Genomic DNA, 22,417 nt, shown 5'->3' on the forward strand with positions numbered 1-22,417 from the left:
CACTTTCTGCCACATGGGAATAAATTTCAAGAGGCAGAGCAGAAGCAAAGACAACAGCTCTAATAGTCTGGACCAAAGGTATGGATGGCCTGGACCAGGTAGGTGGCAGTCAAGAGACCCAGTGGGGATATGTTTGATGAAATATTAGATGCAGAGGCTGTGTGAAAAGGATCCAAAATTGCTTCTGGGCCCATCTAGAGCAACTTATCAGGTGTTAGTAGAACAAGTGAGGACAGGAAGGTTTGTATCTTGAGTTGGGAGAGTAGAAATTATCATCTCAATTTGGATGTATCATTTCAAATAGTCTTAAAGATAGGTCTTAAAGGCATCCAATGGAGCTCAAGCAGACAACTGGATATGTGAATTGCTGAAACTCTAAGAATATATATGTCCTTCCCAAGACCCTTTCCCAGGGAAGTACTAGATGGTACGCTCCACCAAAACAGAGTAAATCAGAAAAAAATCAGAGTAAATTGGGAAAATATGGGATCCACGAAACCCAGAATCTGACACCAGAAAGATTTCTCAGGCTGACAGTAAGGGAGATCCCAAGGCCACAGCTGGGTTAGCAAGAAACCAGTTCAGACCAGGGCAGGCCTCAATTTCTGGAAGGAATTCCTCCAAGAAGTTTGAAAGGACAGAACACTTAATAATTTCAAGTATGTTGAGAGGAACTTTATACAAATGAGGGTGATGTGGGGGGTTGGACTCATGATTCCATTTGTTTTTTAAAGGCAAAAAAAAAAAAATTATGAGCTACAGAAAAGGCAAATACAGAAGAAAAGAAAAGCACTGAGTGCTCCCCAGGGCTCAGAGGTCGATAGCATCTGCACAGTCATCCCGTAGACAATGAGAACTGGTCTATCCCAAGCCATAAGTACACTGGAGGCAGAGATGGGCCGCGCGTGGATGGTGGCTCAGGACAGCTGAATTCTCTCATCCCACAGAAGGAATTCGTCAAGAGAGGATACCAAAAATTGGAGGGGGGCGGGGGGAGTAATGTAAGTTACTTAGAGCTATAGACCCAAAAATCAAAACCAAGTTTTAACCGTTGAAACGTGGTTGTTGTGGAGGAGGGCCTGGGAAGGGGTGAGGGCCTGGGAGGGGTGAGGGCCTGGGAGGGGTGAGGGCCTGTCTACTCAGCTGTGGAGTCATTGGACTCTAATTTAGATAATATTTAATACTATGGTAGGACATTAAGTAAAAAAGTAATTCATAGCACTGATTTTACTTGACTCTAACACACTGACAATGCACACAAACAAGCATCGGAACATTAAAAACAGGATTCGGGCTATGGCTACCTTCACTTTAGAATATCTACGTTGCTTTCGGACGGTAATGAGGCTACTGCCTTAATTGTTAATATAATTTTGCTACCAAGAAATAGTTGAAATGAAAGTCCTGTTCACTTGATTATAAAAAATCCTAAGTATGGGCGCCTGGGTGACTCAGTTGGTTACTCATCTGCCTTCGGCTCAGGTCATGATCCCAGGGTCCTGGGATCGAGCCCCACATCGGCTCCCTGTTGGGCAGGAAGCCTGCTTCTCCCTCTGTCTGCTGCTCCCCCTGCTTTTGTGCAAGTGCTCTTATAAATAAAATCTTTTAAAAAAAGACCCTAAATATAAATGTAAAAAGAATAAAAACAAGTATAAAAAGAAATAACATATTAGCATTCCTTTTGAAACTACACTTTCATCTGCTAAGAACACACTTCATAGTACGGTATTATCTTAGGGGTCAACCCATGGAAATGCCTTTGAGGAAAAACAATCTTATTCTTGCGAAATGTAAGTAACTGTCCCTGGTCCGTTGCCTCATCCAGAGTTCTGCTCTGCATGGGCTTCCCAGGTATAGGACTGAACTTCCCCTTTAGAAGTGCTCTCAGAATGGAGCATGCCTGCGAAAACAGGACATCCCGCATTAGTGACGTTGGAAGCAGCACTTAAGCATGATTTCATCAAGAGAAATAACTCCACAAAACAAACCCCCCTTTTATTTGGGAGTAAAAATGATTAGAAACACACATTATTAGGTTTTTGTTTCCTTTTCTGGTGTGATGACAATTTGTTACTACCTGAAGACTGCATTTCTCAGAGACGAGGATTGAAACGTATCATGGTAAAAGGACACGTCTGGGATTTGCTTTAAAATACTCGAGCAAAGGAAGAAGGGACAGATGGCGCAAATGCTGGAGAATCTCGATCATCACAGGTGTTGGGAGTGAGCCTATGGGACTTGATTTTCCCACCAGGGATTTCATACTTTCATAATTAAATAAGGCACCCCGAGGGAAAACATGGTCAGCTTTTCACTTTCAAAAAAGGGGGAACTGTACTTTTTCCTCTTTGTGTTTGAGATGCAAGTGTACTGAAAAGCCAGGGCTGCCGTTTAAGGCTATCCCAGTTATATCCGCAGCCTGCTGAAAGTGCTCTCAGAAGGAAACCGGGTTGAGATGTATTCTCCCCTCCCAAGCAGAGGACAATACAAGAGATGAACAGAATCGAGGTTCGACCTAACGTGGAACTTGTCAACTTAATGCGGAACTCTAGTGAACCACTGTCTTGTTAAAGCAGGACCACCTAGGGGCGCCTGGGTGGCTCAGTGGGTTGGGGCCTCTTCCTTCAGCTCAGGTCATGATCCCGGGGTCCTGGGGTCGAGCCCCACATCAGACTCTCTGCTCAGCGGGGAGCCTGCTTCCCTTCCTCTCTCGCTCTCTCTGCGTACTTGTGATCTCTCTTTGTCATGGATGAATAAAGTCTTTAAAAAAAAAAAAAAAAAAAGCAGAACCGCCTAACCATGGAAACAGGATGTTAGAAGAGAATTAGCTGGTCTAGGTATTTATACACAAAGGATACAAACAGTGATACGAAGGGACACCTGCACCCCAATGTTTCTAGCAGCAAGGTCCACAGTAGAGCCCAGATATCCATGGACAGATGAATGGATAAAGAAGATCTGGTACATATCCATACAAGGGAATACTGACCATCAAAAAAAAAAAAAAAAAAAAGTTACGATTTGCAATGACATAGATGGAACTAGAGGGCATTACATGAAGCGAAATAAGTCCGTCAGAGAAAGACAGTTATCACATGATTTCACTCACTCCTATGTGGAATTTTAAAAACAGGATGGTAGGGGAAGGGAGGGAAAAATAAAATAAGACAAAATCACAGGGAGACAGACCGTAAGAGACTGTAACTGTGGGAAACAAACAGGGTGGCTGGAGGGGAAGACTGCTGGGGCCATGGGGTCACTGGGGGGATGGGCACTAAGTAGGGCATGCGATGAAATGAGCACTGGGTGTTGTAGGCAACTGGTGAATCACTCACCTCTACCTCCGAAACCAGTATTACACTGTAGGCTAAATAAACTTTTTACAAAAAATAAATAAAAGGCACCAAAAAAAAGAATTATCTGGTAATTCATGAGAAGCCTCCTCCTCTTATGTGGGTAATTTGGCTGAAAATGAAGTTCTTGGTTCACCCGCGTTTCACCCTGTCCCTCCCTCTCTTGGCGGCTCTAAACAGAGCCAAATACGGAACCAGAACCAGGGCAGCCAAATGAGGACTCGGCAACGCAGGGCTGCAGCGGGCCAGTTCGCACTTGAAGTCTTCACAAGAGCCCTTAGATAAATAAACTTGAAGGGATACACAGCGAAATGTTAATTCGCAATAAAAGTTTTTATAAATGTAAGACACAAGGATTAAGCCCACTATGTTAGGATAAAAGAGGTGAAGGAAATTTTATGAGTAAGCCTTCGCATCTGAGCTCATCATTCCTTCCCACTTTATTAGCATGAGTCTCCCCTAAATGGAACGATTTCTCCATTCTCAAGGTCACGGATTCCTTCCCTACGTGAAGAAACGCATACCTCACCCTCCTTAGCTTAGTCTGTGGGACGGCATGTCTTGGAGGCCGGCAGACAGGAGTCAGCTGGTGGTGCGGGGTGGGGGGGATGCTTAACACCTGGGCAGAGTAAGACGCCCCCCTGCTCCCCACTCACAGGGCGTGTGCTTGCAGCAAAGAGGAGCTCACTCGCAAGAGTGTACAGACCTGGGGTGTAGAGAGACATTCTTCTCTTTAATAACGGGGTAAGAAAACCACCCAAGGCATTCAACACATTCACTTCACAGCTCAAGGGTGGCTCTCCTGTTTTTAAAGCTGATTAGAGAGAATTACCCAGAAAACCCCAGAGTATCTTCAATTTCGATGTTCTTTATGTCAAGCAAATCCCCTGGGCTGAAAACTAAGCCCATTTCCGTTTGTCCTGCTCTCTGTGAATGAGTAATCAGTCACAGACGGCCAGACCTAGGAGGAGCTCCATCAAAGCCCCAACCTCCTGCGGCCCAGGATCGGGGAGCGCCAGAGGATCATAGGGCCCAGCCCCCGTACGTTCTAGAAGGGAAGTGGCAGGTCATACGGGTCCTGCTGTTCCAAACCAAAGTGCAATCTGGTGACACCAGCTTATGTTTCTTCTGATTCATTTAGGTAAAACTTGATCTATTTGAAATGTGCACCTTCAGTTTAAAACCTGAACCTGTCCAAGCATCAGAAAGGGCCCCTTAGTGCCTGCTGCTTGAGAAGGCATGCTCTCCAGTGAAGAGAGGAGTCAAGGCGTATCCATACAATGAAATATGTTGCTGTCAAAATGGACAGATGCCCTGTGTGATAAGTATTCTTCACCTACTTTGCGAAAAAAGCAATTGCAGAACAAACCTATTTCTGTATGTAGCAACTACAACTATTCTGTTCTGCAGGCACAGAAAAGAGCAAGAAAACCACACTCTAGTCCCTTGGCAGCCGTTACCCTGGAGAAGGGAATTATAGAGGATCCCAGTTCAAAGTCCTACATCCCTATGATGTAAACGTGCAAAGAGCGAGCGATACGATCATTAAAAAAAAAAAAAAAAAAAAGGGACGATTTCCTCTTTTTTTTGTGCCCCTTTCCCTACAAGAACTTCAAAGCACAATTTCCCTTTCCATCTTTCTCTAGAAGAAAAGCAGCATCTTCCTCTCATCGTTATAGCAACGTCCTTTTGTGGACTCCTCAGAAGTGTGGATGAAACCCTCTTCTCTTCAGGACATAGCATGCTCACGGGGGTCCCAGGAGCCTGTATGGGGCTGCGCACATCGCATCAAAGACACGTGCACGAGCACACACAAAGTGTGTCAAGACAATGCCACAGTCGAGCTGTATGCAAGTGAAGACGTAAGTAGACATCCTAAGAGGATACCAGTCATTTTAAAGGATGGACATGGGAAATGAGGTTTTTATAAACAGCCCAGAAAGAATTCACCGAAGAGACTTGGTGGGGCAGCTTGCCCAGAGCTTGATGGCTAAGAGCTACAGGATTGGGGGGCAGGGGAGGTGGATCTACAGGAGAGATGCACCCATACCCCCTTCCTGCTCCCACAACCCAGAAGTGGCCCCAGGTGTGTGAAGACGGCCTCCTCCTGCCCTAGGACAGCAGGTGGCAGCCAGGCGGCCAGAGCCCCCTGGGCTAAGCATCTCCAGCCCCGAGCAGGCTTTGTTACTGACCCCGACACGCCCTCCCCAAATAATTTGCATCTGTGCCGCAGCCTGAAGCTGTGATTCCCAAACACTAGGGTTCTCTGGGAAAAAGACTTGGAGAGATGGTGGGGTGGCCGAGGTGCTGAGTCTCTTGTTAGGATCCTTTCGTGCCTTCCCTTGCGATTTTAAATATCCGTCCCTGTTATGTCCTCCCAAAAGGGTGTCCGCACAGGTTACACAGAGGTCACTTCTGAACCACCTTGTCTTATCAGCCTCTGATTCCAAGGAATCCCTCTTCAAAGAGCCTCAGGAGAATACTCATCCATGAAATGCAACTGCCTTTCTTCGCTCAATTTATAATAATTTCTATTTCTATGATGTTATCAACATAACTGCTGTTAACTCTGAAAAGCAGCCCACATACACACCTGTACATTCCATACAGACGCACTTGGGGACTGCCTGGTTTAACTTCCCTACGGGAAGCATGGGGCTCAGGAGATAACCATGCAGGCACGCTAGCGTATTATCTCGTGGGAAAGTTAATTACAAAACTATAAAAAGCTCCATGTTCGCTAGGGATTGAGACGTTCTTTCATTATCAGAGGAGAGAACTGCCGAGAACTAAAACTAGAAAGGAAAGAGACTTTTTTTTTTTTAAGATTTTATTTATTTATTTGACAGAAAGAGAGAGAGATCACAAGTAGGCAGAGAGGCAGGCATAGAGTCGGGGGGAAGCAGGCTTCCCACTGAGTGGAGAGCCCGAGGTGGGGCTCGATCCCAGGACCCGGAGACCATGACCTGAGCCGAAGGCAGAGGTTTAACCCACTGACCCACCCAGGCGCCCCATGGGAAGTGACTCTCTTGCCAGCACACAGATTGTCTATCGCACTATGTGGGGGGAAAAAAAGCTGTTTGCATTTGATGCTTGCAAGGAAAGAAAAACACAGCTTGACACTGAAAAGCTTTCATTTATAATACGCTGAGCCATGTTTATATCTTGGGAGAAGGTTCATGCAGTGCAGCAACAAAGCAAAGTATTTTTTTGGGGGAAAAAAAATGCACCAAAGGTCACTAAGTAGCTCCAGACACCAAGCTGAGAGTCCACGATAGGAAATGAAAAGTGATGGAATTTGCATGTGGGACCTCGAACTGCTCAGCTTCGGAAACACAGAACTCCTGGGGACTGACACAAACCTCAGCTAGAAGTTTCCCTGTTGAGGGGCATGAGGACCCGGGCTTAGCGACCACAAGCAACCACCTGTCCCCTAGGCAAAGGGCCAGGCTGCTCACCCCTCTTCGCCCCTCACTCCGAGGTTTTCCGCCTTGGCTACAAGTTGGAATCATGCGTGGGGCTTTAAAGATTCCTGTTCCTGGGTGTCCACCTCCGGAGTTTCTGATGTAACTGGTCTAGTGTGCTATGCGGACACGAGGTTGTTTTTAAACACTCACTGGAGGGGCACCCACACCCCAGTGTTTACAGCAGCAACGTCCACAACAGCCAAACTATGGAAAGAGCCCAGATGTCCAATGACAGAGGACTGGATAAAGATGTGATATTATTACTCAGCCATCAAAAGGAATGGAATCTTGCCCTCTGCCCTGATGTGGATGGAACTAGAGGGCATTATGCTAAGCAAAGTCAGTCCAAAAAAACCAGTGTCATAGGATGTCACTTATATGTGGAATTTAAGAAACAAAACAGATGAACGCAGGGGAAGGGAAGGAAAAATAAGATGAAAACAGAGGGAGGCAAACCACGAGACTCTTAACTCTAGGAAGCAGGGTTGCGGGAGGGGAGGCAGGCGGAGGGGTAAGTGGGGGCGGACAGTAAGGAGAGCACTGGATGGGACGAGCCCTGGGGGTTCTATGCAACGGATGAGTCACTAACTTCTACCCCTGAAACCAATACGGGTATGGAGTTGAATTTTAAAATTACAATAAACTCACTAGGTGATTCCAAGGAGCAGCCCAGACTAGGAATCACTGCCTACAGCTGTGTATAGCCGGCAAAGAGGAGCCCCGTGAGAGCCAGCGAACGCTGGAACAACGCCGTGGGGAGCCGGACCGGGCTTCTCAATGTAGTGTGCACAAGAAATACAAAAGGACCGAGTTCAAAGGCAGAGCCTGCTTCCGAGCATCTGGAGTGAGGGCTCAGCATCTGTATTCCCACCGCGGGCCTCGAGGTAAGGGCTCAAACAGATTCTGCCCTCCATCGCCCATCCTAGAGAGGTCCCACAGACGTGAACATCACAGACTATAGTAGGGTTCATGCCACTTCAGATGGTTTAACCCTCTCCCTTCTTCGGTGGCATTGCTAAAGCCACGTTAGTCCCATCGGCTCCCTCAGGACCAGCCTGGTGGACAGGGAGCCCCACGGGAAGGACAGTGTCTACAAAACAGCCTTTATGTGGCCCACGGTGTGCTGGGTTTTATTGGGGAGGGGAGGGAGGAGATGGGCTGAACGGTGACCTCCTGAAGTTGAAGTCCCAACCCCACTACCTCAGGATGTGACTGTCTGTAGAGACAGGAGTCTTGAAGACGGAGTTAAGAGTGCTGCCCTTACAGGAGAAGATCAGACACAGAGAGATACAGAGGGAAGACCCGGGGAAGACCCGGGGAGGAGACAGCAGTCTGCAAGCCCAGGAGACCCATCGAAAGGGGCCAACCCTCCCAACACCTTCTCCTGAGACTTCTGGCCTCCAGAAGCTGCGAGAAAATTGTTGAAGCCACCCAACACTATGTTGTTTGGGCGGTCCTAGCAAACCAACACAGGGGCTTGGTTTGTGGATCTTTTTCTAAAGATTTATTTTAGAGAGAGATTGAGAGTTCCAGGGATGGGGGTGGGGGTGGGAGACAGAGGGAGAGGGAATCCCAAGGAGATTCCGAGCTGAGCACGGAGCCCAACTTGGGCTCAATCCCATGACCCTGAGATCGTGACTTAAACCTGAAACCAAGAGGTGGACACTCAGCCAAATGAGCCACCCAGATGCCCCTGTCTACTTTTCAACCCTTGTTCTGCCGCACACCTGCTGAGACCTTGACTGAGAACTTGCACGAAGACTCATCCCCAAAGGAAATAACCACCCCACTATTCGTTTTGATCTTGGGTTCTGGTATTCAAACTTTCTCCCCTTCCTCTTTCTGCTTTGCTCCAGAAAGAAGCCTGGCTAAGTGACCTTCACATAAGTCCTGGGTTCTGGCATAAAACTTCTTTCTCTATGTCCATCCAGCTAGGCCAGAATGGGTGTAAGCGATCTCTAGCAAACCTATGTAAATTAGTATTAAATTCAATTTTTACAGAATTCACACAAAAAATCCTTCAAGTTTTCTCAGAGATAAAATCTCACGAATGTCTTGTTCTAGGTTCTTCTAACCTTTCAGGGACTGCCAGAACTACATTATTTGGAATAACCTTGCTTCCAAGGAACAGTCCTTGTGGTCTTGGTGGGTTCCCAGGAAGGCAATCTCTGCTCCACTATGCAATTTTTCCACCATAAAAATCATGAGCAATTTCACTATAGAAAAATTCCAAAACAAAACACGGACACGTTACCAAGAGCAATGCCAAGTGAAAGCAAAGCAAGAGAAAAGCTGGAAAGAAAGCATGGCGCCCTTTCTGCATGGGCTGAGACAGCCTGGCCTCCAAGGCGGTAGTGCTGGGCACACAGGAGAGGTCACAGAAATTGCATCTGTAGGGCTGTCAACCTTTCTAAGCTTAAACGGTCTTTGCTCAAATCCGTGAGAAACAGTAGTTACCAAGGTCAGAAGCTCCCATGTGAGTTTAACATGAACTTTTTCTCCACCCAACTTCACCTCCATAGGATACTCTGTTCCTTGTCAAGTTTTTATACTTTTCTCCTCTTTACCATGCCCTATAGCATTTCTCCTCCTAATAGGTCAGGCGGTATGTTTTGATGTCTTCATTTCCTCTCTGCAAAATGTCATTAGATTTTGCTTTTGTCCCCTCAAAATATTTGTGCTTTCTTTTACCATGCCCCGCCCCCTCGCTCAGTGTCAGAACATCACTAAGTCTTCACGAGCTTTAAAGAACAAAATAGTTGTACATTGTGAAAAAGCACTTCAGAGTTTACTTTCAAAAGTTTAACTCTGGGGACCAGAGAAATGGCAGAACCCTTTCCAGGCACAGGAGGAAGAACGCAATGGTACAGTTCTGATTGAAAGGGACTTTGTTGCATGTTCCTCAAACAGGCACCCTCATTCGATTTTTGAATGTGAAGTTTTCCATTGTCGAAATTAAAAACAAATTCATGGACAGGCAGCTCTGAGTCAATAAAGCATGGGATGATCGATATGCACGTTAGGAATTAAGAAAGTACGGAATGAGGGGTGTGGGGGGAGGGAAGGACAAGCCAAGGTGATCCACGGAGCACTCGAGCCGCACATGAAGCCTGGTCATGGGAACATGAGGAAAAGCAGAAGTTAGTACCCCACTCCTTGCAAACTAGTCATCTTAAGAACACTGACAAGTTACTTCCATTTATAGTGCATTTGGGAATGGCGACTGGGGAGGGGGGTGTAATTCCAGTTCAATAGCCGATTCCCTGAGATCAGGAAACCAAGTCACAATCAGAGATGTCCGGCCAGGAGACCGAAATACAATAAGGCAACATGAAGGTAAGGACCTAAAGATGAAGCCAGATATCACCTCCCCCAAGTCACCAGCCTGGGAACTTAGATCTGTGGACAAGGTTACGTACAGAGAACCCCACCCCTGAACTTTGTGTTAAGACAGATCTCTACACGGTGACTCAGTTGGTTAAGTGTCCGACTCTTGATCTCAGGTCAGGTTTTGATCACAGGGTTGTGAGTTCCAGCCCCACACTGGGCTGAAGGCTGGGAAAGAAAGATGGCTCTCTAGAAGTTGGCAAACTTTCTATAAATGGCCAGATGATAGATCTGAGGCTTCGGGGGCCAAATGAGGTCTCTGTTGCAGAGTGTTGTATTTTTTTAAACAACCCTTTAAAGATATGAAAAGCATTCTTAGATCATGAGATGTATAAAAACATGCCACGGGCCCTACTTTGCTAATTCCTGCCATACTCCCAGAGCCAGATCGTAGAGCAGAGGGCCCTCCTGGCCTCCCGCCCATTCTCTACCAGCAGCGGCCGGGCTGGCAGCTGCCCCCGCCATTCCCGGAGGATGGAGGCTGGAGGGCTTCACCCCAGTGGGCCAAACACAGAACATCTTCTAGGCATAGCCAAGAAAGAAGAGTTGAGAACGGAGATAAAAGCTGAACACAGATGTGGTCCACACTTCTGAAATGCTAAAGGGAACAAACAGGTGATCTAGTTCTGCTGCACTGAACAAGGCAGTATGTTTAGGCATCCAAGCTTGCACACGTGCTTTTGCCCTGAAGCGGGAAAGATGCGCTGCTTGGCTCCAAGGGGATTAAATACTTAGACCTCATACCACCACCCCACCCCCACCGAGGTCTCAGAATGCAGACCACGCAGAAGGTTCAGATACGACAATGATCTACAAGGAAGGAATGTGGGGGTGGGGGGAGCAGGCCTTCTTAGAACAGTCTGCTTAAAGATGCTGCTGGAAAACAGGAGGGGGGCCCGTGCTGAGGCTGCTGTCCACCTCCCAGGGCCAACAGCCAGAGACTTCATGTCTTTGTAATACTTCCACATTCCAATACGTCTTGAAAGAGACCTGGGGTACGTGCTCATTTCTCCCTAACACCTCTAGAACCAAACTTTGGTTACCACTAGCCCTAGGGTCCTGTGTCCCTGCTGGGTGGGTTTCTTTTGCTGAAAGCAGACAGCTTGTCCCTAGGAAATTTCAAGCTCTTAGCCCCCAAATGGGACTTTAGTCAGATGTGTGCCTAAAGAACTCTTAAAAATGTCCCCAAAGACAGCTTTGACCCAAAATTCCCTCATTGAAAGATAAACTGAATTAAGATCTTTAATTTCTAGGAGGGCAGAGGCTGGAGTTTTTCTGCCTTTCACACAGATGGAGTCTAAGTTTCTAGAACTGTGCTTGGCACATAGGAACTCCCAATATTTGAATTACGGAACAAAAGTTGTTGGTAAAGCTTTAAAACTCGTACATGGCTTCATGGAAAAGAACCTAGCCCTGAGAAGCTGATGGTATGGCTATTTATGTTTTCGTCCCCAGAGAAAAGCAATAAACAGAGGGAAAGGAGACCTTTGTTCCCTGGACATTCAGCAGGGCTCCCGACGCAGGCAGACCAGCTCACTCACAAAAGCAGGGAGGGTCCTGCCGAGCAGCGAGCAGCGGGCAGCCAGCGGGTTTGGAGAAGCTGAACTCAGTGACACGTGAACTACTGATTGAAATGCAAACTTTCTCCGGAGAAGATAGAGTAATTCTAGAATAAAAGAGCGCATTTGCTTTTTCCGGGTTCACCCACGCAGCTTCACTGAGAACAGATGAAGCTACCATCAGAAAGTCAGGCATCAATGACTCGAGGGACAATGAGCAAAGCCATTGGACCCACGTGAAAGAGCACTCCGGTGAAAGCACAGCCTTTTGTGGGGAACTCAGTTGTTTCCTATCGCTTTGTGTCCTTTCTCCGAGAATGAGGGAAAAGTGAGACGGAACCCGCCTTGGCCAACACCTTCCGCCTCCCCGCCCTCCTCCAACACCTGTTCTGCAGCCGAAGAAGATAAGCGTGGGAGGGAGTGGGATCCCCTTTAAAATCGCAACCCCCCACTTCAAAGCCAGAGTCTACACAGGGCAATTAACACAGGCAGGAACACCTGTGTCCTCATCAGGTGTCTCAGAAAGGAGCAAGGTCAGGGCATCAGCTCCAGCTGCCCAGAGCAGCACCAGTAACACATCAGCAGGGCAAGACAATGACAGCATCTCGCAGCAGCGCAGGGAATCCGGTTTCCAAAAGAGCCTCTCTCTCAGCTAGAAAAGGAGGCCTACTGTGACAGGAGAGCAACCACCGTTCTAGGAAGCCTATAGATGGAAAGTTGACCTCATTCACTTGTGATAGTCACTCGGCCATTTGACAATGTATGGAACCCCGTCCAGGCCGGAGACTAGCCTGGAGGGTCTACGGTCATGGACCAGGCTACAGGCGCTCCACACCCCCAGCGGGCTGACCATCCAGTGACAAGGGAGCTTCACGCAGGGAAACTGAGGCTGCTGGCATCGTGCCAGTGATTCAGACAGTTCTGCGTGAACCACGTCCACCCGTCTCCTGCTCTTTTCATGCCACCTGAGCTTTCATCACCTGCGGGCCAGGGAGGCAGAAGGGAGACAAGACTGAAGGGCTGAAGCTCAGAGGGTCAGCTTCCCGGTCTTGCCTCTGCCCGGAATCCATTTCGTGACTCGAGGCAAGGGGCAAGCCTCCAAGATCCTTTGAAGTGGGACACCCATGCCTCCTGCCTATTCTATGGTCACGTGAGTAGGGCACCTTGTGTGGTCAGGAAACAAGAAACAAAGATGCTTTGTGATTTTTTTTTTTTCCACCGAGGCACTGGATTTCTGGGGCTTTCCTACATTTGAAAAGGTCTCTATAAACAGGTGTGTACAGTGGTGTATAAACACCTTGTTTCTGGATGTGGGGTGAGTTTGCTTGTTCAAGTTTCTCCCATACTGTCCAAAACTCAGCCAGTGTCCCATGAGTGCCTACTGTGTGCACCAACATGCCAGATTTGGGGGGATTCGAAGTGATTATGAGGGGTAACGTTCGTCCAGCATTTCTACATAGGTCAGCTCATTTAATCCTTCACTGGAACCCTGTAACTCCAATGCTAGTAGGATCTCCGTTTTACAGAGAAGACCACTAAGGTAGATTAAGAAACACTTCGGGGCACCTGGGTGGCTCAGTGGGTTAAGCCTCTGCCTTCAGCTTGGGTCATGGTCTCAGGGTCCTGGGATGGAGCCCCGCATCAGACTCTCTGCTCAGCGGGGAGCCTGCTTCCCCTTTCTCTCTGTCTGCCGCTCTGCCTACTTGTGATCTTTCTCTGTCAAATAAATAAATAAAATCTTAAAAAAAAAAAAAACACTTCAAAGTCACAAAACAATTTGGTCAAAGTGGCCTTCCAACTGGCACAATTCCTATTACTGTGCAGGTTTTCCTGCCAGCCCTCTGTCTGTGACCTCCCAGATAGCGCATCCCCCGAGTCGTCCCTCCAGTGCGGCCTCAGCTCTAGTCCAGAACTCTCAAGCTGGTAGGGCTGCTCTAAGAGACTCTTGTTCTCCGAATCCCATGTAGACCCACTTGCAGAAATAACATGTGAACTTCCACATTTTAACAGGTTTTGGCAACACTTACATTATAGAAAACTAGGAGTTTTTGCATCCCTAGGTCATTATCTCCTGCAGGAACGGGATCCTAAGAGCAGGACCTAATGAGATCCAGAGGGGCAAATACTGCTGAGGGGAAGCTAGGAGCCATGGCCGTCCATGAACCACAGAAGAGAGCCACGGCCAATGCCACCTGAACACCTAACACTGTGTTAAAGAACGTATTTTCTTTTGCTCAGAGATTCCTACCTGCTTCTAATCTCTTCTCCATCATCGGAAGTACAATATTTTTGACAATGTTTTGACAATGGCTTTGAACTAGACCACCTACCATTGCATATTGGTTAGTTTCCAAGGTCTGAGTCTAAAAATCATGTTTATAAACATACCAGAGTTAGTAACTTATTGTTCCATGCACATTCTGTAAGGCTATTTTAAGCTCAGAATAGATGCTCAATAAACCCTTACTGGGTCAGAAAATTTATAATGTTTATTAGATACCAGTTCACTCAAAAATCAGATTTTCCAGGAACACCTGAGTGGCTCAGCTGTTAAGCGTCTGCCTTCAGCTCAGGTCATGATCCTGGGGTCCTGGGATCAAGTCCCGTATAGGGCTCCCTGCTCAGCGGGAAGCATGCTTCTCCCTCTCCCACTCTCCCTGCTTGTGTTCCCTCTCTCGCTGCGTCTCTCTCAAATACAATCATTAAAAAGAAATGGGATTTTCCGGACCTTCCCTATACAATGTGTTCATTTTTAAAAGCCTTTAACAGGTCATATCACTGACAGACCCAATAATGAATGGTAAACACGAACCTTTTTTTCAAAACTACATGGTTGGAGATGGGAGGTGGGGAGTAAACTCGTGGGGAATAACCTGACACCAAAGGGTAACACCCTAATAAATGTATGTGCTTAGTTTGGCTATAATAGAGCCTTAGATAAATCACACCCCGCTGAAATCTTTACTAATAAAGAAGCATACTCTTAAGTCCGATTATAATGCTGAGCAGTACATCCTCTAAGCTTGGTAAGCAGTCACTGGCATTCACTCAAGTGTCTGTTAAACTTTGGGCACTTGGCCCAATGCACATTGGGGTAGAGAGTCTCAAGAGACAGGCCCCGTGATTACGAAATCCTTCAAGGAAGGAAAGCTATACACATATGAACCAATATTGCATAGGACAGCAGATATGAAGTCAGTTACAGGCGAAAGATCTCCAGGATAGCGGTCACTGAAAAACCACTGGTTATGGGGAGTGTTGGGAGTTTTCTATCAAACTGTCATGAATTTACAGCGAGCTGAATTTATCATCTTCCTTAGACCCCAGGATCCTGACAGTTCTGCCATCTCTGTAGGCACCTCCGGGATGATGAAAGGGCCCCGGGCCCAGACTTTGAAGTCAGACAAACCTGGGTTTGAGTCCTGGCTCCCGTGTGTATTAACTTTGTGACTCTGACCAAGTTTACTTAATCCTGGAGTTTTGGATCTTCCCCTATAAAACTGAAATACAAACGCTCTGGGGATTAGAGATAATGTATGTGAAGGAGAGAAAAGAGCTGAGTTCAAAGTCCTCAGGCCATCATCTCACATACAGAAGGCGAACCTGAAAAGGTGCTTGGGCGAAACCACAGGAAACAAGGGTCTACAAAGGCCATGGTTTGGGGAGGGGGCGGCTGCTCCACAACAAAGATTCTGAACCCACCCAGCTTTCCTTCCCCGCATCATTTAGGTCTCCATAGATTTTTAGGAATAACAGATCAGATTAGCACTACCAGGAACATGATAGGAGTAAACGCATCCTCCGTGACTTTTTTTTCTTTTAAGTCCCATAAAATCATTTAACAAGGCCAGAAGGACTTCTGCAGTTCTCTCACTTGTGCTAAAAACTGTGCAAAGGGCCAGTGGTAAAATCGGGGCCATCTGTCAGCATTCCCTAAGAAGCACCTCAGTGACTGCACTTAAGCTTAATTAAAGGTCATCCAAGAGTTGAGAGGTCTGGTCTCCTGGAAGGCTGGTTCTTTTCGGTTTTGGCTGATGCAGGAGGATTAACAACATGTGCACCTGGAGAAGCCTCTGTGCCCCTCGAAGGACTTAAATGGGTTTGCGTGGTGACCAGATTGAGGACGGTGGTTTCTGTATTAAGTACTTGCATTAACACACAGGCTTCGGAAGGTTTGGGAACAGGATCCTAGGATACTGCTGCTGGTTTCCAGATCCCACTTGGAGCAGCAAGGGTCTATAGGAGCCGGGACAATGAACTCACAAACCAAGCACAAGTCCCTCCCTTCTTGGCGTTCAAAAGCAAACAGGGGAAGCAACTCCCAACCAACTTGGTCTTTAGGAAATTACTAAGTCATGGGAATGGTATAAAACCAACAGAATATACATAGAACTCTGGATATCCATGAAGGAAAGCAACAAACCCATTTTCCCCAGCTGAAAATCCTCTCTCCCGTTCCGCTCACTCCCCAAAACAAAGTTCCTTACTTTTCTGTGATATAAAATAGCCTTTTTGTTAGTTGTCATAAGCTGTCCTTTCGGATAGCTGTTCATGAGAATACTTACCAAGACACTGGTAGTGTCTCTTGTTGAGTCTCAGTGTAAAAAGAAAAACCAGTTTTTAAAACGCCAGGGAAGAGGAGTAACAGTCAACCTAGAACACTCCTCAGGCACCAGTGGTTTCTGAAAATTGGACATGCATTCTGCAAGTGCCCCTGATTGATGCGCAGTCTGACCTTCAGGGACTGAACAAATGAGTAAACCATCTCAGAGACACTTTCCCTGTGAAGTTAGAGGCTTTGTGCTAGGATAATAGGAAAACAACATGTCCCAAAACAACATGTCATGCGGAGGACACACGGGACTAGCACCAGGCAAGCAATCCTGCGGCCAGCACCCTTGGCCATCCCACCGGCTAGAGGACCTTGCTTACCCAGTTAACCACTTCAAGCCTTTACCTACAAGATGAACACTCCCCCCGCCCCGCCCCACCCCACCCGGGCCCCAGCACATTCCACGGGGGTTGAGCACCCGTGTCCTGGAAAAGACAACCCTTCCCAAGCCCGAGCCTCACTTTAACAATGGTGGTCATTCCATAGCCAACAAATTTTAAAACACAGTATGCAAGGTAACAGATTCCTGGTTTTCATACCACAAACTCACCAGCCCTGGAACCACCTCTATCTGAACCTTTGAGCATGGGAACTAACATTTCTGCGGCTCCAAAAGCATGGCGATGGATTCATCGGTTACAACATTATGAAGAGGAAAGCTTTTTTTCCAAATTCACTTCTGGGGATTGCTGTTACCTTGTACTACCCAATATTTATCCTGGCGCCCCAGAGCAGAGGACCTACAGAAACAGTCTGGTGGGAGTGTGTGATTCCCGGTATCTCGCACAGTACTTTCAAAAAGCAACTCCTGTTTATGGGTTTATGCCTCCCCTCCAGTAAAAGCACTCGACCAGAATCCAAAAATTTTGGTGAAAACAAATCAACCCTCACCTCCAAAAGGCTGCAAGCAGGGAACAGTAATTCCTTTTGTTTCGAATGACAACCGCCTGGGAAGTATTTTCCAATCTAAATGGATTCCCTAGCCCTGGTCAGGGTAATTTAAATGAGCACCCAGGTGATCTGTGGAACGCACTTTCAGGGAGGACTCTCCTTGTGGCTCAACAAGCTTGACATTCCTCCTAGACAAGCCTCCCCGCCCCCAACCACGTCCACTGCCCCCAAACCACCTCCATCGTTTTGTCCCCAGTGACCCTCAAAGTGTTACAGTCTGTCCCGGCAGAAGGTCAAAAGGCAGTCAAGGACCAAGTATTTACTTGTCCACTTTGTTTTTGAAACAAAACACGAACGCCGTCATCCGTCTTTGCTACGGGGCACAGTTTACACCCACAATCCCATCCACTTTCGTATGAACTTTGAGCCTCTTCCTCTCCATCGCGCAAAGTATTCCAGCAAGCGGCAAACAAGTCAGGGTCCTAGGGTGGAAACTCTAGGTGCACGCTTGGTTGCCCGTCATTGCTCTGGCCCCAAAACCACACCGAAAGGTTTGCACCGAAGAACTCCCCAAGCACGTCCCCGCGCGACCGCGGCCCTCGGTCACCAAGCGAGTCTCCAAAGCCCTCCCCTGCGGAGCCGCGTTCCCGGGTGCGTGGCGGACTCAGCAGAGCCGCGAGACTCACCTGAAACAGGTGGTGAGCTCACCCGAAGGCTTCAGACACGGGTATTTCGTCGTGGCGATCTTGTTTTCTGAGCAGATCTCTCTAGAAGACAGTGGGAGCCGCCACTTCGCTGGCTGTCCGCGGGAGAGCGCGGCGCAGGGCGCGTGCCGGAGGCGGGAGCTGCGTCCCGGCGCGCCGAGCAGGCGCTGGTCCCCGCACGCGGACGCGGACTCGGGGACCGAGCGGGGGGGTCCACGGGCGCGAACCCAGCCGCGGGGTGGCCGTACCAGGGAGCTCTGACCCACTGACAGGGGAGCCCGGGCAGGGCGTGGAGTTTAATGCCGCCCAGGGTAGTGGAGCGCCCAGCCCGTGCCACCGGAGTCAGGGCGCGCGGGAGCGCGCGGGTGCCCGCAGGGGCCGGGGTCCCGCTCCCACCCCACGAGCCGGGCGCGCACCCAGCCGGGGCTGGCAGCGCTTACCTGTCGCCGTCCTCGGGCTCCTCTCGGTAGCTCCACGTGTGTCCCAACGCTAGGAGCAGCAGCAGTGGACCCAGGCTCCTGCCCAGCTGCCTCCTCACCGCTCCTCCCCGACTCGGAGGCGGCGGCACCATCAGGGAAGCTCCCGGCTTCTTCCCGGCGCTGGAGCTCTCTCCCCGCCTGTGCTCGGCTCCTCCGCGGCCGCCGCGTCCCTCTGCCCGGCAGGGGGCGCCGGAGGGCAGGGGCGTCTGCGCCACCTGCGCGAAGCGCGGGGCTGGAGGTGTCGGGGAGCCGGGGGTCGCGCCAGGAGTCGGGGGGTGGGGGGTGTGCGTGCAGATGCGGCGGAGGGACAGGGAGACGCGTCGCCCGCGGTGCTCGGCCGGCGCGGGAGTCGCGGGGTCTCAGCCGTCTCGCCCGGGATGTTCACTCGGGACCCACGGACTCGCCGGGCTCGGCTGCGGGCAGCGCCCTCCCCTGTCGCCTCCTCCGGGCTGGGAGGGACCGGCGGGGCGCGCAGAGCCGGCGGCCGTGCGCATCTTGCCCCAGGCTAGTCGGACCCGGAGGAGGAGGAGCCGGCTCGCACCCCGGCGGGGGGGGGGGGGTCGCCCAGGGGTTAATAAGCGTCCTTCCTGGCGTCAGGTCCCTTCCGAAGGCCGGGGCAGGCCTCGGGTCGCCTTTCGCCCTCCGGCGCCTATGCCCTGCTTTCCCACCACCCGGGCTCCTCTCGGCGGGATTCGGGAGGAAGGAATCGGACGGCAACGCTTCTCCCCAGCGGCCCTTCCACGGCTGCGGCCGCACGGATCACAGGGCGGAGCGGCCTGGCTTCCTGAAAATCCTAGAAGAAAGTTCTCTGGTCGTTGCATTTGTTCGGAAAGTCTCTGTTTTCTTCCTCACTGGAGGAGGGGACAAGCCAGGGGCGCGCTTTCTTTCCTTCCTTTCTCTCCTCTTGTCCCCCAACCCCCGTAGGTGGGGATCTTACAGGCCCCTGCCCCGAGCGGCTTTCACGAGGTTTTCACGCCACGTGAGCCCCCGCGGGTGAGCGCGGGAAACTCCTCGAAGACCAGGTGACACGCCAAGGGGCCCTTGATCACCAGCCCAGCCCGCTGCTACTTAACAGCCCGCGTGTTCGCTGGGAGCCCGAAACCCCCTCCCCGGCGGGGGTGCGGTAAATCCGCTGCTTTGGTGACGACCCCACTGTAATGTGTTGCACCTTGCATCTTAACGCTCTGTTACGCTTCAGCAGCTTCAGTGCCTGGTAAGGATGACCTCCTGACACAGGCGTGCCCCACGGGGCCAGGCAAGGGGTCGTGCCCAGAAAGAAATCGGAAGAGCCTGAGGTGGTAACGCGTAACCTCTAACAAACGCGGGGTTCTGCAGCAGCCATGGCAGGTCACAAGTTGCCGGTGTAAGCAGGTGCTTGGGCACAGAATATTCTAGTCAACTGAATAAGAGCAGTGGCTGCCTGCTCCCTCTGTAGAATGCTTTTATATTTTACAAAGGTTTTTCAGATTCATGATTTCATCTGATAAACTATCCCTTGAAACTAGGAATCCGATTTCTAGTTCAGTAAGGTGGGTCCACCCCCCCCCTAGGAATCTTACACAGACTCGCTATTAAAATATGGTGCTACTGGGGTGCCTTGGTGGCTCAGCTGGCTAAGCGATTGCCTTCGGCTCAGGTCATGATCCTGGGGTCCCAGGATCCTGTCCCCATTGGGGCTCCCTACTCAGCGGGGAGTCTGCTTCTCCCTCTGGGTCTCCCCCTCTGGTGCGCTCTCTCCCATTCTCTTTCAAATAAATAAATAAAATCTTTTTAAAAAAAATAAAATGTGGTGCTACACACAAAGAAGAGTTTCACGTGGTAATTCAGAAGACACTTCAGAAGCTTACAACACCTGAGAATGGGGATCATGGGGACAGGGGAAAAAAAAAAACCCGCATTCAAATCCAGGCTGTGTGGTTTACCAGCTATGTGACTTGGGGCCAGTTGTTTAACCTTTCTGAAACTTATTTTTCTCATCTGCAAAATGGGGAAACCTCCCTTATAAACGTTTCTGAGTATTAAGTGAGGTAGGTGCATACAAAATATTTTTCAGAAGGCCCTCCATGTATAAAGTGCTTAGTAGACATTATCATTATTTGTAATGTAATTATTGCACAGAATTTTCAGTTTTAACTTTCTAGCTTTCTGCTTCCTAGATAAATACAAGTTTATTTCACAGTAGTTGCCTGGGCTTTTAAAGAGATACCTATCTCTTTTACCTATCTAAACACATTGAAAAATAAAGGCATCCTGGAACTTATAAAAATTGTATCACTTTCGATTGGACCATAAACCTGTTTAGTCTCCGTCTTGCAGGGAAGACACAGTCCTGCAAGAGGTTCTTTTTTATTTTATTACCAATTACTCTATTTTGATATCTTGCTATCTTTTTTTCTCATTTTTACTTGTTTTGTTTTTCTGCTGTCATGTTGTGGACGTTAGTTCTGCAGGTAATAGAATGGTGAAGGGGATTCGTTATCACTTCATTAAATAGTTAATAAGCCCATATGGAGACACGCAGCTTGGCAGAGAGAATACACGTTGCAAAATGGTAAAAACAAAACCATGCCCATTATGCACAGCTGTGTAGCAGAAGATTGGGGACAAAGCCAACTTTGCCGCCACCTTATTTTCAGCCCAGGGCACTGAGCACACATGACAAAGAGGCCGCAGAGAAGGTGCCAGGGGTCAGGCAGAGAAGGTGCCGGGGCCACGCAATCAGTCCAGGTTTGTCTGGGGAGGAAATCCCCGGAGTGGGCGGTCAGAGCATTTCTGGAAGAGGTGTGCTGGAGCAGGGACTTAGAGGAAACCTTTGCCCCGGGGGCCTGTAATTTAAACTCTTTGGCAGCTACGACAGCCTGACGTTTAGTGTGAGGCTTGTGGTGGGGGCTGGGCAGGAGAACACAACCAAGCAGGAGAGGTGATCACCTTGTGTGGATCCCAGCCCCCTGAAGAGTGAAACCCTCCTGCAAAAGACAGAACCTTCATTTGCTCGGGTTGCAGCCTGTATGGGAGGTGTCACAAGGAGGCCGAGTGTGGCAGCAACCTCCAGGGTCATAGGTTTTCTTTCCTGGCACCCTCACTCTCTCCCCCACCAGGCACAAGCTCCCCATTCCCCGGCTTGCCCACACCGATCTGCCCCATTCCCTCATTTTTAAACCAGTGAACGAGAGGAGAGGCCTCACCTACTGCCTCTTTCATAGGAGTGTGGCAAAGATTAATGATAGGGACCTAAGTGCTCCTCGGGGTGGTTCTGTACGATTATTTCTTTTCAGCATACCACTCTCTGTGATGTTTTCCATACAGACCTGTCAGCTTCCCTGAAACAAACCAGAGAGTGGATTGTTACACAATTGACCATGTCCTGGGGATGTGGGGCTGTGCCTAGGGCTTTAATGTGCACACTCAGATCTAGGTTAGACTCCCTGGTGGACCGGGTATGGAGTGTAGGGGGCGGTGCGGAGGGAGACTTGCTGACCTGAGAATCTAGAAGCCAGCATATAAGAGCAAATGAAAGGGAAAAAAGAAAAAAGAAAATGAAAGGGAATAAAGGTTACAGAGAATAACCTGAATGAGACCAGTGGTCTGTTCCACTTATTTTTAAGGAACTCCAATAATGTATTTGGGCAAAATCAACATAGAATTAGAAAAAAAGAGATCCATATAAAAGATAAATTACTATAAGAAACAGAACACCACCGGCTGAGGGCACAATTCATTTCATTTTATTTGTTTGTTCAAATTTTTCCTCTTCATAAAAAAGGATTTGCGGCAGCAAAGACCTACTATTTTACCGGGTGTCTATCTCTCTTTATTATATGCATTATGTATAGTATATATTCTATATAGAATAGAACAAGATTAGATAAAGCAATTCAGGCAAAGGAAAGTTGGGATAAATAATGAAAGGAAGCTGAAGTGAAGGTAGTCGGCACAATCATTACACAGGAAGTCCTCTGCTCTGT

General features: G+C 48.8%; 1 protein-coding gene across 2 annotated transcripts in view; it reads right to left on the reverse strand.

Annotated features, from left to right (window-relative positions):
* The window catches only part of CCBE1 (collagen and calcium binding EGF domains 1), a 232,045-nt gene extending 213,085 nt beyond the window's left edge, over positions 1-18,960 (reverse strand). The window contains exons 1-2 of one of the 2 annotated variants that reach the window (XM_045065684.1): positions 18,414-18,960; positions 17,956-18,036 (exon numbers count right to left, since the gene is read on the reverse strand). In XM_045065684.1, the coding sequence (XP_044921619.1) occupies positions 17,956-18,036; positions 18,414-18,544 (212 nt within the window). In that variant the 5' untranslated portion in view covers positions 18,545-18,960. The remainder of the gene's footprint in view (positions 1-17,955; positions 18,037-18,413) is intronic. The other variant, XM_004745582.3, reaches the window with a different exon arrangement.
* Positions 18,961-22,417: the final 3,457 nt, after the last annotated feature.

The sequence above is a fragment of the Mustela putorius genome, unplaced genomic scaffold (assembly GCF_011764305.1).
Source record: "Mustela putorius furo isolate JIRA1106 unplaced genomic scaffold, ASM1176430v1.1 tig00003858_pilon_pilon_pilon, whole genome shotgun sequence".
Classification (NCBI taxonomy): Eukaryota; Metazoa; Chordata; class Mammalia; order Carnivora; family Mustelidae; genus Mustela; species Mustela putorius.